The sequence below is a fragment of the Scyliorhinus canicula genome, chromosome 9 (genome assembly GCF_902713615.1).
Source record: "Scyliorhinus canicula chromosome 9, sScyCan1.1, whole genome shotgun sequence".
NCBI lineage: Eukaryota > Metazoa > Chordata > Chondrichthyes > Carcharhiniformes > Scyliorhinidae > Scyliorhinus > Scyliorhinus canicula.
In genome coordinates, this window is record NC_052154.1 from 126,062,341 (window position 1) to 126,079,046 (window position 16,706).

The 16,706-nt window shown below is 48.5% G+C and overlaps 1 protein-coding gene across 1 annotated transcript in view; it reads right to left on the minus strand.

The window, feature by feature from the left end:
• Window positions 1–847: 847 nt before the first annotated feature.
• LOC119971662 (immunoglobulin superfamily member 22-like) overlaps window positions 848–16,706 on the minus strand; it is a 148,213-nt gene continuing 132,354 nt past the window's right edge. Inside the window, exons 22-23 of the mRNA XM_038807516.1 lie at window positions 9,074–9,400; window positions 848–1,499 (exon numbers count right to left, since the gene is read on the minus strand). Of these exons, the coding sequence (XP_038663444.1) occupies window positions 1,432–1,499; window positions 9,074–9,400 (395 nt within the window). The 3' untranslated portion in view covers window positions 848–1,431. The remainder of the gene's footprint in view (window positions 1,500–9,073; window positions 9,401–16,706) is intronic.

A 16,706-nucleotide genomic window follows, 5' to 3' on the forward strand; every position in this document is an offset into this window, starting at 1 on the left:
CAGATGTCAAACTTAACTTTTTCTTTTCATTTATTGCCTAACTCAAACATAAGCGCTTGACTGAAGCATGAATATCACTGGGAAAGCAAAAACAGTTGCACGCAGTTTCGACCTGTAGTTGAAAGAGACTCAGATAGTTATCATCAGCACAGTGCCTATATGTCTTCCTATAGAAGGGCACTAACAAAAGTACACAACATATTTCCGATAGATTGTTTGCACAGAACAATGTAGCAGGTTGTGGTAGAGCTCTGTGGAACAGGTCTGCCAATTAATTCAGATGCTACAGGAAACAAACTGTCCAGAAATACAACACTTAATATCAATAGAAACATTGGTTGAATGATGACTTCACCATGTCCGGTAAGCAATAGTCTTTCATGGATTCATTGAATAATTAATAATATTCTGTACTTAACAGTGTGTTTCTATTTTTAATTTAAACAGATTTTAAAAACCCTGCAATGACATATTCCAGTCACCATTGGTGGAGATAGTGGTGCTATTTATTAACACTGCAATGAAGTTACTGTGAAAAACCCTTAGTCACCACATTCCGGCACCTGTTCGGGTGCACAGGGAGAATTCAGTATGCCTAAATTACCTAACAGCACGTCTTTCGGGACTTGTGGGAGGAAACCGGAGTACCCAGTGGAAACTCACACAGACACAGGGAGAATGTGCAGACTCCGCACAGACAGTGACCCAAGACGGGAATAGAACCTGGGACCCTGACGCAGTGAAGCAACAATGCTACCCACTGAGCTACTCCATGGAATTTTAATATTATTTGTGAACACCAGCATTCCAACAAATGTTCTGGACAATTATTGCTCAAAAACAAGAGTTATTTATCAATGCTTCAATATTTATTTGATTCATTAAGTTTTATAGCACACTGGTGCAAATTATGTCATCCTTCCCAGAATGCAAAGCAGGGCAAGGATCGAAACCAGCTCTCACCAATTGTACTGAAGAGATGCAATATTCAAAGTTGACTTCTTGACCCGGAGGAGTATTTTGTCATTTAACAAAGATTTTCGTGAATGAACTATTTTTCCTGAAATTATCTCAGTAGCTAGGACATGGTACATTTGTTTTACAACTAGGTAGCATGAGATCAAACTACAGTGTACAATAAAAATTATTCTCATAAGTAACATGCAGCTTTACAATCTTTACTGTCTCAGGTCTTAGCTCCTTCAGAAAATCACAGAGGTTAAATATTGATATGGATGTTGAACACAATCTTGTTCCTGGTTCTGAAAGTGATTCAAGAATATCAAAAGACAATTGGCAGATAGTTTGGAAATGATGTACATTCATTATGTCCAACAAATATTGCTTCTCTGATAGTAAGCTTAATCTTCACAATAGCAGCAAAGAGCTAGTGTCGATCTCTGCCAGTCTTCGCTGCGGCCCAGGCTGAATTTACATGATGTGCTTAGCCCTACGTGGACTTTCTCCAATTGAATTTTGTATGATGGTAACTCCTTTTTCTGTAAAATAGCAGAGTCATAATTTAATTCATCGTTCTTCTCTCCTTACCTCCCTCTCTATCTATCTCTTATTGATTTTCCTCTTTTGTTTTCTCTCTCTGTTTCATTCTATTCTATCTTTCTCCTCTGATTCATCCAGTTTTTCACTGTCTGTCAATTCATTTTACTCTGTTGCTTCTTATTAAAAATTGAGAAGTCATGGTTGAAATAGGCCGTTAGGCCCTTTGGAGCTCATCCCTCATGTCCGGGATTGTCCAACATACGGCCCACAGGCCAGAATCCAGCCCACCATAGGTATTCATCTGCTTCACCAACTGTGCAGAGACAGCGGTGAGGATTGTGGATCTGAGGGGTACAACTTGAAACATGGCTAGGATTTGCTCAGTTACTCAGTGACCTTTTTTTCCCTTCACGTAACTGGCATAAATATGAGCAAGGACACAGTATGGGTTCCCTGAGATTTGGGAGCTGCAGCCACCATGCTTTCACTCAAAAATCATGGGTGGAATTCTCCTCAACTGCCGACACCGTCGTGAAACCCGGAGTGTTTCACGACGGCGTCGGAGGCCGCTCCTCACCCCCTATTCCCCCCCCCCCCCTCCGGGGGGGCGAGGAGCGGTGTTGCGGGGAACTCGGCCGCCGGGCCTTGACGCTGGTGCCTAATGACGTCAGCCGCGCTTGCGCAGGTTGGCCGGCGCCAACCTGCGCATGCGCGGTTGCCATCTTCCCCTCCGCTGCCCCGCAAGATGTGGCAGCTTGATCTTGCGGGGCGGCGGAGGGGAAAGAGTGCGTCTCTTGTAGACGCCAGCCCGATGATCGGTGGGCACCGATCGCAGGCCAGTACCCTCCCGAGCACGGCCGTGGTGCTCAATTCCCTCTCCGTGCCCCACAAGCCCCAAACTGACCTTTGGCGCACTGTTCACGCCGGCAGCGACCACGTGTGGTTGCCGCCGGCGTGAACAGGTCGGGAACGGCAGGCCGCTTGGCACATCCGGGCCGGAGAATCGCGGGTTGCCGTGAAAAACGGCGACCCGCGATTCTCCAAGCGGAAAGCGACACGCCATTTTGGGGTGGGTGGGAGAATCGCGGGGGATGCCAGAGCGGCCCTCCCGCATTTCTCCCACCCGGCCTGGGGAGCGGAGAATTGCACCCCATCTGTCTATGGTCCCTTCTAGTAGCTGTCTGGATCTTACAGAGCACATATGAGGCAGGGCACAAATGGCAGCAGAACTCTGGGACATGTTGGTCGAGGGGAATAACTTTTCACACACTTAGTTGAAGAACAAGTCATATTTCAGAGTCTAATGACAAATATCACCAGTGGGAAGATCCATGGTTTCTGAACTTCTAAGATTTCAGGATTTGAGAGTGTGAGATGCGTAAGAACGTCATTAAATTAAGAAATATCTAAAGTTAGACGTGGTCAGAAACTTTTCTCAAAAAGAAGAGGGATAAAAATTATTCTTCTCAGTACAGGGGGTAGCAGGAGGAGATGTGGAGTAAAGTCGGGACTGAACCTCAGTGTTAATGCTGGTGCCAGGTCCCGGTTTGGGACTGGGCTTCACACTGTAGAAACTAGAATCCTAGAATTATACTTCCCACTCAAAGACAATCTTCCTCTAATCCAGAAGTGGCCGATTGTGAAAATTGCCCTCAACGTTTTTAACTGTCGGAATTCCAAATCTATCAAAACATACCTTTGGTTCATTGTACTGTTTGGCAGCACATATAGCTCTGAACAGTGTTTTCAAGAATGAAAAACATCAAAACATTATCAAGGTCATTCCTGACAGACGTATATCTGGAAAACTCCGTATTGCTACATCAAGAATGTGGGCAGACATTGACTACTTGTTGTGGTGAATCACAGTAGCGTAATTCACACTGTTATTACATATGATGTACTATGTCTGTGTAAGCTCGGCACACGAGCAGTTGCGCGGCTCTACCCCTAGGGGGAGATGTACTGGGAGTGTACGGGAGTTTGTCCTGGGCTCCACCCTTGGCTTCGCCCATGGCTCCTCCCACCAACTGGTTGTATAAAGCTTGGCAGTCTGAGCCTGCCTGCCAGTTCATCTCGTCGCAGGCAGGCTCCGTTGTGAGATTATTAAAACCACTGTTCACTTCCAACCATGAGTCTTGTGAATTGATGGTCACATCAATTTAATAATCTCAGGAAACAAGAAGAAATCGAAGAAACAACTCAAAGAAACAACTATGGAATCAGCCCTCAAACCTGACCGACTAGAACTCGACCTGCTGGCTGCAGAGGCAAGAGAAATCTTTCTACACTGGCTCAGATGTTTTAAGGCCTACCTGGCTGAATCAAGTACTCCAGAAACTACAGAGGGGCAGACACTCAACCTACTGCATGCAAGGGTGAGCCACCGTATATCTTTTCAACTAAATGGTACCAACTCGTACACGGGGGCCCTAGCCATGCTAGATCGAATGTACGTGAGGCCCATCAAAGAGGTCTACGCATGCCATATTTTTACGACCCGCCGCCAGAGCCCCGCGAAGTCGTTAGAAGAATTCCTGCGGGAGTTAAAGATTTTAGCTTGGGACTGTAATTATCAGGCTGTATGAGCCGAACAACACATGGAACTTGCCGTTAGAGACATGTACGTGGCAGGCCTCAGATCGAACTATGTGCGCCAGCGGTTGTTAGAAAAAGGGGCCCAGAACTTAGAGGACACGGTAGAACTAGCTATCACTATGGAGGTCTCATTCTGCAGCCTCACCTCGTTCCCCGCGGACCAAGCGACCCCATCCTGGGCCCCCGACCAGCGACTGCCCCAGGCCTGCGCCACGTGGCCACCCAGCCATCACGCAGCTCCAGTGTACCACTTTTGCGGGCAGCCCCAGCACCCACGGCAGTACTGCCTGGCCCGTAACGCGACCTGCAGCAGCTGCTGTCGCAAGGGACACTATGCCCGAGTCTGAAAAGCAGGCCTCCTCTCCTAACTCCCCTGCAGCCCAGAGCACTCGTTTCCAGAATCCACAGGCCCGCAGGCCCCGAAATGCTGCAGCCTGTATGCCAACTCCTCCCCCACCCGACATGTGCGACCCATGGGGGCGGCCACGTTGGCAATCCTCCTCCATGCTGCCGGCCATGTTCGACCCATGGGGGCAGCCATCTTGGCAATCCTCCTCCATGCGGCCGGCCATGTGCTACTCATGGGGGCGGCCATCTTGGGCTCCATCCTCTTCCAAATCAGAAATTCGACGAGAAGATTCCGAACTCAGAGGGCAGTCATCACGGGGCCACTCCAGCACAGCTGATCGAGCTGCCGACTACCTGCAACTAAGCGCAGTGACACTGGACCAGTCGCGTCCAAAGCACCTCCGAAATTCTATGATGACCATTCAGATCAACAGATATAGGACACCGTGCCTCTTCGACTCCGGGAGCACCGAGAGCTTCGTACACCCAGATCTGGTAAGACGCTGTTCGCTCACTATTTTCCCTGCACAGCAAACTATCTCCCTCGCTTCGGGCTCCCACTCTGTTCACCTCCAAGGGCGCACCGTCGCGACCCTAATGATTCAGGACACTAGCTACTCAAACTTCCAGCTGTACATGCTCCCTGAACTCTGCGCCCCACTCCTACTGGGACTCGATTTCCAGTGCAACCTCAAAAGCCTCACACTTAACTTCGGCGGGCCCTTGCCCCCCCCCCCACTCACTATTTGTAGCCTCGCCACTCTAAAAATCGACCCCCATCCACTCTTTGCCAATCTCACGCCGGACTGCAAACCCGTAGCCACTCGCAGCAGGCGATACAGCCTGCAGGGCAGGGTATGTATCAGAACTGAGGACCATAGGCTCCTACGTGATGGGATCATAGAGGCCAGTAACAGTCCCTGGAGAGCTCAGGTGGTGGTCATCAAGACTGGGGAAAAATTCCGAATGGTAGTGGACTATAGCCAGACCATTAATCGGTTCACGCTCCTCGATGCGTATCCCCGCCCCAGAATTGCAGACATGGTGAATCAGATCGCCCACTATAAAGTCTTTTCCACGGTGGATCTGAAGTCTGCATACCATCAGCTCCCAATCCGCCCGGAGGATCGCCACGTCACGCCGTTTGAGGTAGACAGCCGCCTCTTCCACTTCCTCCGGGTTCCCTTTGGCGTCACTAATGGGGTCTCGGTGTTCCAACGAGCAATGGACCAAATGGTGGACCAGTACGGGCTGCGGGCCACGTTTCCGTACCTGGATAACGTCACCATCTGCGGCCACGACCAGCAGGACCACGACGCTAACCTCGATCGATTTCTCCGGATTGCCCAGAAACTCAACCTTACCTATAACATGGAGAAATGCGTTTTCCGCACGACCAGGCTAGCCATCCTCGGCTATGTCCTGGAGAACGGAGTCCTGGGCCCCGACTCGGACCATATGCGCCCCCTCTTAGAACTCCATCTCCCTCATTGCCCCAGGGCCCACAAAAGATGCCTGGGATTCTTCTCATATTATGCCCAGTGGGTCCCTCAATATGCGGACAAAGCCCGCCCACTATTTAAGGCCACACTCTTCCCTCTATCGGATGAGGCTCGTCAGGCCTTCACTCGTATTAAGGAGGATATCGCCAAAGCGGCCATGCAGGCGGTGGATGAATCCGTCCCTTTCAGGTGGAGAGCGACGCCTCAGAGGTCGCTCTCGCAGCCACACTAAACCAGGCAGGGAGACCAGTCGCCTTTTTCTCCCAAACCCTCTCTGCTTCGGAACTTCGACACTCCTCGGTCGAAAAGGAAGCACAAGCCATCGTGGAAGCGATAGGTCACTGGAGGCAGTACCTCACAGGTAGGAGGTTCACCCTCATCACCAACCAAAGATCGGTCGCCTTTATGTTCGACAACTCCCAAAGGGGCAAAATCAAAAATGATAAGATCCTACGGTGGAGGATCGAACTCTCCACCTACAAGTACGATATTATGTACCGACCGGGGAAGCTCAACGAGCCCCCAGATGCCCTGTCCCGCGGTACGTGCGCCAGCGTGCAAGACGACCGCCTGAAAGCTATCCACGATGACCTCTGCCACCCGGGGTCACCCGGCACGCCCACTACGTCAAAGCCCGAAATCTGACTTTCTCCACCGAGGAGGTAAAGGCCATCAGGGACTGCCCGATCTGCGTGGAGTGCAAACCGCACAGGGCCCACCTGGTCAAGGCCTCCCGGCCCTTTGAACGGCTCGCTATCGATTTCAAAGGGCCACTCCCCTCGACCAATAGGAATGTGTACTTCCTGAACATCATCGACGGGTTTTCTCGCTTCCCTTTTGCTATCCCGTGCCCCGACATGACCTCCCACACAGTCATTAGGGCCCTGCATAGTATCTTCACTCTGTTCGGGTTCCCCAGATACATACACAGCGACAGGGGTTCGTCCTTCATGAGCGACGAGCTGCTTCAGTACCTGCTCGAAAAGGGCATTGCCTCGAGCAGGACTACCAGCTACAACCCCAGGGGGAACGGGCAGGTTGAGATGGAGAACGCAACGGTCTGGAAGACCGTCCTACTGACCCTCCGGTCCAGGAAGCCCCCGACCTCCCATTGGCAGGAAGTCCTCCCAATGCACTCCATGCTATTAGGTCCCCCCTATGTATGGCCACCAACCAGACCCCTCACGAGTGGCTATTTGTTTTATTCAGGGGCACTACCACGGGGGTTTCGCTCCCAGCATGGTTAAAGACACCGGGCCCGGTTCTCCTCTGGAAGCACGTCCGGACTCACAAGACTAATCCACTCGTAGAGAGAGTGCTCCTGCTCCATTCAAACCCACACTACGCATTTATAGAGTACCCTGACGGACGTCAGGACACTGTTTCTCTCCGGGACCTGGCACCTGCAGGATCCTACTCCAACACTACCTCCACTGAGATACCTCTCGCACTATACCCCTCCCAACCCCCTGCGCCCGGCGCCACCACGCCATTGGGTTTCCGGTGCTCCCCGTCACCAGCCAAACCAGTCGGATACGAAGCTCTAAACGAATCACCGCCGGAGTCAGCCATGGTTCCTTCGCAAACCACCACCTCCCAGCAACCAGAAGAGGCTGCAACCCCGATGCTTCGCCAATCCCAGAGGACCACTTGGCCTCCGGATCGACTTAACCTGTAAATTGTAACTTGTAACTGTAACCCGTAATCTGGAAAATTGTAGACACATCACCCCCGCTGGACTCAATTTTTTTACGGGGGTGAATGTGGTGAATCACAGTAGCGTAATTCACACTGTTATTACATATGATGTACTCTGTGTAAGCTCGCACACGAGCAGTTGCGCGGCTTTGCCCCTAGGGGTAGATGTACTGGGAGTGTACGGGAGTTTGTACTGGGCTCCACCCTTGGCTCCGTCCATGGCTCCCCCCACCAACTGGTTGTATAAAGCTTGGCAGTCTGAGCCTGCCTGCCAGTTCATCTCGTCGCAGGCAGGCTCCGTTGTGAGATTATTAAAACCACTGTTCACTTCCAACCATGTGTCTTGTGAATTGATGGTCACATCACTTGTGCAAGCCAAAATAACTTCAGATATCCCACAGTGTTCAATCTAGTGACAAGATGTTAAGTTAATAAATTACTCTGCCTATCTGAAGTTTGTTCATAAAAGTGCACATTTGTGTCATTTTTTGAATAGAGAGATAAATTTCTAATGTGTTATCTTTCTAAAAGTTGCCTAAAGCGCCCGCAAATGAGAAGAAAACTACCCATTCACTTAGCCTTTCCAAGTTCACTTGAGGTCTCCCTGCATCTTCCTCACAACTTACATTCCCACCAAGTTTTATATCATCACAAGTAAAATTCTCAAAATAATTCCAGCAGGTTTGTCAAACATGATTTCCCTTTTGTAAGTCCATGTTGACTCTGCTCAATCATATTATTATTTTCTAAATGTTCAGTTATCACAAGTTATCACATTCTTTACATAGATTTTAACATTTTCCCTACTACTGGCATCAAACTAACAGGACTGCAGTTCTACGGTTTCTCACGATCGCCCAAAGCCTTTCTAACAATCAAGATGGCTTAAATCAGGAATGCGATGCAATCCACACCAATTACCTGGGTGAGTGCAGCTGCAGCAACACTTGTGAAGCTTAGCAATGTCAAAGACAGAGCAGTTCACTTGATTGATACTCCTTCTACTGAACTTAATATTCACCTTACATATATCTACCCATCTGCAGAATGTTTGGGAACTCATCAAAATCAATAAAGATATAGCATATCCACTGCTGGGTGTTTTAACCAACTTACAAGAAAGTTCATTCAGTAAATATGGTTTCTGGCTCTGATGGCACATTCACTATAGTTACTCACAGTCAACCTCAGCAACTAGTTGAATGGAATTTTTTTTCGAGTTTTCTTCCCTCCCCTCTTGGTGGCATTGTATCATGCTGTATTTCCAGGTGACCTCAATCCACTGGATCTTTACCTTTACTTCAACTTGTTTTGCTCTGTACAGTTCAGCACTGATACAGAATTCTCAGGAATCCCAATGCTGGTCTATAAAGAAGAGGAGCCTAGTGATGAAAGTCCAACATTAATCACTGTAGGTATTAACTTACCATGCACAGTCACCTTGCAGGAGCATTTGGCCTTCCCCAGGGAGTTTTCAGCCACAATTATGTACTCATCAGCATCCTTCAATTCTGCACTGGGAATGGTCAGGGTACAGACACTATTTGAGGACGTGTACCAATATTTGAGATTCTCGGAAATGAGGACCTTGCCTTTGTACCAGGCAATGTGTGGCTTTGGATTTCCAATAATGGCACAGCTCATAGTGCAATCATTGCCACGGTGAACTGTGTGGTCTTTCAGTGGTGTGATGAACTCAGGGGCATGGTTCCAGTCCTTCGCCTGGTATTCCTTAAATTGGAGGCTGAAACGTTCTAGGAAGGAAGGAAAGAATTTGAAACAATAAACAATAGTACTTTATCATAGCCTCAGGATATTTTAGCCATTAAATTACTTTGGAGTGACGTCATGGTTACATATGCACAGCAGCTAATTTGCACAAAGTGAGATCCCACTGTTATGGGCCAGGGTTTAGAAAACTCCAAAATATATCATGGAGTTCACCTGACCTACAATTGTTTATTGATGTTGGTTACGATGAACACAAGAGCCTGCCTTGCAGGTGTTATTAAACAGAGTTCTTAGGTGCTTTTAATCAAAGAAAACAAGTTTTATTCTACGGATTTAGTTAACATTTGTATAAACACACTCAGTAAGAATTTTTATAAACTACAAACATAAAGACCCTGCACAGCTACAGTAATCTATGTATAACCCTTAATGAATTCCTCCTTAACTGTTCCAACGCAGTAACAAAATCCAAGTAAAACCAGAAACCCCTTTTCAAATTGTATGGCCCAGCACATGGCATTCTCACTGGTATAAGACATGTTATTGATATTCTTGTTTCCCTTTCATACAGCAGGTTTAAATTCCTCCCAGAAAGCAGTTATCTCTTTTAAGTTATCAGGCAGTCTGGAAACAGCTTTTAAAATGAAGATAGAGAAACCCTTCTTTCAACCTGTACAGTTCAAACAAATCCAAAAACAAAGCGAAAGTGAAACTCACAGAGCCACATCCCAGCTCCATCCACAGAACATCACTGAAGCCATGTGATAAGACAAAAACATTTTTTAAAGGGGCACTCCCATGGCACCACAAACAGGAAATGAAATTAATGTTCAGTTAACTGAATGACCAGTTTGTCTGTTTTGGTGGTATTGGTTGAGAGATGAATGGTGGCTGTTCTCCCTGTTCTCTGAATAGTACCATGGGTCTTTAATGTCTGCCTGAATCACTGGAATGTGTGTCAGTTTAAAACTTCGCCTGAAGGACTGCACCTCTTACAATGCACTAATCCCTGAAAGAGGAGGAGCCTGAAGATGGAGGGGTATGCTCACTTGGGTGGGGTGGGGGGGAAAGATGCTACAATGCCCACAGTGATGGATAGGTGTGGGGCAGGGTCACCCTCGTCTCATGCCTGGGTGGTGGGAGCACTCATGCTAACCTTTAGTAAAGGGTTGGAGGTTGCCCCGCGGGGGCAGCATTAATTATTTGTTCAAAATCTGCGAGACGTTCAAGTTCACTAACCTCAAAAGACCAGGTTTTTAATTTGTTCCTGTTCCATGATCTGGAAACACCGATAACTTATTGACGTTTTGCAGTGTTTTTCATCAGTACAATAGCATTCATAAGAATGTTGGCCATCCCTTACTTTGTGCTCAACCAATCCTACTTCTGTTCTGCTACCATCTTACCACTTGAACCTTAGAATCATAGGGCATGCTCCAATGGCCATGTTGCACCCGAAACGCAGCTCACCGTGGTGCAGTGTGACCAATAAATGTCAGGAGACCCGCTCCCGGGATCTACCTGGGTTGTAGCACTACACGTGATCTAGAGGGAACTCACGAGACATTGCAATGGAAATTCCACCCATTGTGGGCAGGATCACCTTTTAGCAAATCTGCATATTAGAGCACTGGGATTATCCCCTTCGTAACAGATACCGTGGGCTAGCACCATTCAGCACTGGTCCCCTCAAGCAGGGACCAGATGGAATGGCACTTGTGGGGGTCTCTGAGAGGATCACTGCCAAGGCATTTTTTGTGTGCTGGTAGCCGCAAGTGCCTTCAGCGGGTGTTGGAGCATTGTGGGGGGCTGGGGAACCTCCCATAGTGTTGGGGCTTGTCAGGGGTCATGTCGGCGGCACCGTAGATCGGGACACCATCTCCCGCTACTCTGAGGAGTTCTGGTGAGCAGAGTGCCTCAGTGTAGAAAATGGGGCCTTGTGCGGCCTCGGACGTACATTCCCCCTTAAGCCCCTTATTTACCATGAATGGCATTTTGTAGCCATATGTTTCTCGGGAGACACACAGCTCAACGCACTTGCTTTGGGACTTTTTTCCCATTTAGTTGAATCACGGCCATAGTATATTTAAAACACAGGAGATAATTCAGCCTGTAATGTTTATGCCAGCTCTCTGCAAGAGCAACATAGCTAGTCCCACTCTTCCACTTTTTCTCACAGCCCTTCAAATATGTTATTTTCAGATAGTTATCCAATTCTCTTTTGAAAGCCACAATTGAATCTGCATCCATTGCACTCTCAGGTGGTGCATTCCAGATCCTAACCATTTGCTGCACAAAGGTTTTTCCTCATATTGCCTTTGGTTCTTTTGCCATTTACCTTAATCGGTGCCATCTGGTTATCGACCCCTCCGTCAATTGGAAGAATTTCTCTTGATCTATGATTTTGAGGCCCTCTCACAATCCTTATCCCCAAACTTCTCCTCTCTCAGAAGAACAGCCCCAGCTTCCCCAGTCTATATGTGTAACTGAAATCCTTCATCCCTGGGCAATTTTTGTAACTTTTTCCCGACCTTCTTTAATGTCTTCAGATCCTTCCTGAGGTGTGGTGCCCATAATTGGGAACAATACCCCAGATAATAATAATAAACTTTTATTGTTACAGGTATGAAGTTGCTGTGAAAAGCCCCTAGTCGCCACATTCCGGCGCCTGTTCGGGTAAGCTGGTATGGGAATTGAACCTGCGCTGCTGGCCTTGTTCTGCATTACAAACCAGCTGTCTAACCCACTGAGCTAAACCAGCCTTAAGTTGCAGCTGAGCCTGCATTTTATAAAGGTTAACTATAAATCTATTTATTTTGTACGCTAGGCCTCTACATTAAAAGTCCAGCCCTGCCAACTTCAATGATTTATGCATATTTACTCCCAGGTCCCTCTGCTCCTGTGCCCGTTTTCAAATTTTATATCGTCTCTTTTCATTCTTTCTACCAATCTGTATTAAATCCCATCTGTCACTTGTCTACCTATTCCACCTGCCTGTCATTGTCCTCTTGACATTTATCAATGGGCGGAATTTTCCCAACATTTATCAGAGTGTCAGGTTCAGACTGAAAAACTTGTCTCTCCAGATGCACAGTCGCGTGTTGAGTCCCCCAGCCAAGCTGAGGCACAGGGCGGAGGAGCTAACCTCCACGCCAAGAGCACCCACCTACGAGCAATCAGCAAGGCCAGAACATATGGACGTGATTGGCCTGGCTCGTCTCACATCGCCCGCACTTGCCCTCCACTCCCTCAAACAGCCGGCTCATCCTCAACCTCATTAAATGTGCCCTATGCACCACCTTTAATTAAATCAACCCAAGTCTTGCACACAAATTTGTTGTGTTCACCCACCCTGCGCAACATTTCACACCACACCCCCTCCTCCAAAGCCATTCCCAACTCCTCCTCCCACTTAGCCATAATGCCTCCTCCCCCCCCCAGCGCTACCATATCCTCCTCCAGAATCCTCCCATAAATCCCCAAGGTACCCACCTCCTCAATGCCCACCACCGACAGCAATCTGTTCAAGAGCAAGGAAGGTGGCATCACCAGAAATATTGAAAAGATCTTCCTCGCAAAATCCCGCACCTGCATATACGGGCAAGGTTTGGACAGCGGGATCCCATACTTCTCCATCAACTCCTCCAAGCCACAAACTGCCCCTCCAGAAACAAATCCTTCATTCCTTCCATCCCTTGTCCTCCCAGTCCCAGAATCTACCATCTGATCTAGTCTATTCAAATAGGTGTTTTGCACAGATCGGCGTCAGCTTTGACACCACCCCGAACTTTAAATGCTGCCAAAAGTGCCTCCAATTCTTCAGAGTAGCTACTACCACCGGACTGCCCAAGTACTTCCTCAGGGAGAATGGGACTGGTACCGTCATAGGTTTCTGCAACCTCCCCACCCCTTATATGAGCCCGACTCCATTTTAACCCAAATTTCACCTTGCTCCCCGAACAGCCCAGCACCTTCTCGGCATTCGCAGCCCAGCACTAATAAATCAAATTCAGCTGAGCCAAACCACCCTACTGTCGACCCCCCTGAAGCACAGTTTTCCAAATTCTGGCTACCTTGTCCACCCAAATAAATGATGTAATCAACCGCTCCACTCCCAGAAAAAAATGCTTTTGACAAAAGCACCGGCAGGCATTGGAATACACGTAATATCGTGGTAAAATATTTATCTTTATCAATTGAACCCTGCCGGACAATGACAGAGGGAGGCTATCCCAACTTTGTACATCCACCTTGACCCTACCCGCCAAGCTTGTGAAGTTCAATTTACAGAGCCGGGCCCAATCCGAGCCACCTGCGCCCTCAGATACCTAAATTGGGAGGTCCCAATATGAAATGGCAAACACCCCCCAAATCTGTACCCTTCCCCGGTGGAGAAACTGAAGGGCACTTGCTTTTCTCAAGCTTCAGTTTGTCTCATGAGAAATCCCCCAAATCGAGTCAATTATATCCCCACTGTGCGGACCGGGTCCGATACATACAGAAGAAAGTCATCAGCATAGGGAAACACCATGGTCCACCCAGCCTCGCTATCCCCCTCCACTTATCTGACTGCCTCTGTGCAATGGCCAAGAGTTCTATCGCCAACGCGATACATAGGGAACATAAGGCACTCCTGCCTCGTTCCCTTATACAATTGGAAGTATCCTGAAGTCACATCGTTCATACGGGCACTCGCTTTGGGCTCCCTATGAAGCAACTTAACCCACAACACAAATTTAGGCCCTATCCCAAAACGTTCCAACACCGCAAACAAGGAACTCCACTCCACCCCACACTGTCACAGGCCTCCTCTGCATCCAATGCCACAATAACGTCCTGCTCCCCTTTTCCGACAGAGATAGCACCACGTTCAATAAATGTTGCACATTCAAAGACAACCGCCTCCCCTTTACAAACCCTGTCTGATCCTCCCCAGCCTACTGCGGAAGACACTCCTCCAACCAAACACCAGCACCTTAGCAAAAATCTTGGCATCCACATTCAGTAGAGATATCGACCAGTGTCACCCAAACTTTACCGGGTCCTTATCCTTCTTCATTGGAGTGAAATGGATGCCTGCCTCATCGTCGTCGGGAGTGCCCCCTCGCCATCGCATTGTCAAACATCTCCACCAACAGCGCTAACAACCAGTCTGCAAACCTCTTATAAAATTCTACCGGGAACCCATCTGGCACTGGTACCTTGGTTGTCTGCATTTTCCCTATGGCTGTCCGAACCTCCTCAATCCCCAGTGGCTTCCCCAACTCCTCCTTATCCTCGACAATAGGGCACTCCGATCCCTCCAAAAACTCCACTCCGTCCAACTCATCCCCTGGCGGCTCCAACCTGTACATCTTTTGATAATGCTCCACAAATGCCCTATTCACCTTCTCTGGAGCAGACACTAACCCCACTTGCATCCTGTATTTGAGCAATCTCCCAGGAGGCCGCATGAACTGGCCAGCCAACAAATGGCTGGTCCTCTCACAATATTGAACTTTTCCACTTTTGCCTCATTCCAACCACAACACCAAAGTACCAGTGTCCATCTCAGTTCAGTCTCAAACCTTCCACCTTCACGAACGCCTCCTCCTCCTCTGTTCCCTGGAGTTGTGTGTAACTCTCAGCCTCCCTGGGTAGACCACCCCAAGGTGCACTCCACTCTAGAAAAGTGCTGCCTTTGCACTGTTAAAGACCGCACGCCATTTCTCCAGCTACACCGTGACATCCTGGTATATACAAATAGCACTGCTTTTCCACCTCACCTCCCGATTCTGTTTGGCCCACCTCAATACCTGCTCCTTCTGCCAGTTCCTTGATCTAGTCTCAATGAAAGCAGGCAATCAGAGCTGTTGGCGGCTTGTTCATCTGCGGCTTTGGCTGGAGGGACTGATGGGCCCAACCAACCGGAAGGGGGGGGGGGGGGGGCGGGGGGGCTTCCTCTTCCACCTCCAACAGCTTCACAAGCATCCTCGCAAAATGCTCTGTCAACCTCAGGCCTTCAGGCAGCTCCATGATTCTGATGTTCTGTCATTGCGACCTGTTCTCAAGGTCCTCAAGCCCTTATTTCTGTCCTCCACTTTCAACAACTCCGCTTCTATCGAGGCGAGCTGTTCACTGTGTCACGACAATGTTTCCTCCACCCCGTTCAGCACCTCATCATGCACGCGCACTGCCTCCGACGTCTTTCTAAGAGCCTCCTTTATCGGAGCCAGTGACTCAGCCACCGCTCAAACTCCACCGCCATCACCTCAGCCAGCGTATCCACTGTAAAGGTTGCAGCCCCACCCGCCATCTTTCCTCCAACCACACTCTTCACCATCTTGTGCTCGCACCATTTCTCCCAGTATTCTTTCGTTGAGATTTTGAAATCCTCTCGTGCCCACAATTCTATTAAGATAAGTTAATTTACAATTTCCCCCAAAAGCTGGATGAAAAGGGGCAAAAACCGAGGTCTCTAGCAGGAGCCACCCAACGTGCGACCTCCATCTACATGTTGCCACCGGACGTCCTCATCTACAAATTTTGAGATTGTGCACTCCACGTCCAAGTTTAGGTTGTTATTATGGATCACGAAGAACAGTGGTCCTAATGCAACCCCTGGGGTGTCCCACTATTCCCTTCTTCCACTCTGCAACACAACTGTGCATCACCGTTTCTCTGTTTCTGTCATTCAACCAACTTTGTTAATGCTGCCACTGTCCTGGGCTTTAACTTTTCTGACAGACCTGTTAGGTGGCACTTTAGCAAATGCCCTTTGGAAGTGTATGTACACAACATCAACTGTAAAACCCTCTTCAGCCTTTTACCGTCAAATCATCAAAAAAACTCAAGTCAAATTGGTTAAGTATAATTTGACAGTCAGAAATCTATGTTGGTTTTCCTTAATTAATCCATGTCTGTCCAAGTGAGTGTTAATTTTCGAAAAAAGTACCCAGCACCGACTTTAAACTGATAAGCCTGTATTACAGATTTACCTTTGCACCCTTTTTCAGAACTGGGTGCAAATTTGCATTTCTCTAGCCCATTGAACCATAGAATCCTTCCAGTGCAGAAGGAGGACATTTAGCCCATCGAGTCTGCACTGACCTTCTTAAACATCACCCCACCTAGGCTCACTCCACTGCCCCATCCCCGTAACCCTACCTAGCCTGCACACCTTTGGACACTGAGGGGCAATGTTAGCATGGCCAATCCACCGAACCCACAGACCTTTGGATTGTGGGAGGAAACTTAAGCACTCAGAGGAAACCCAGGCAGACATGGGGAGAATGTACAAACTCCAAACAGTCACCGAAGGCCGAAATTGAACCTGGGCCCTTGGCGCTA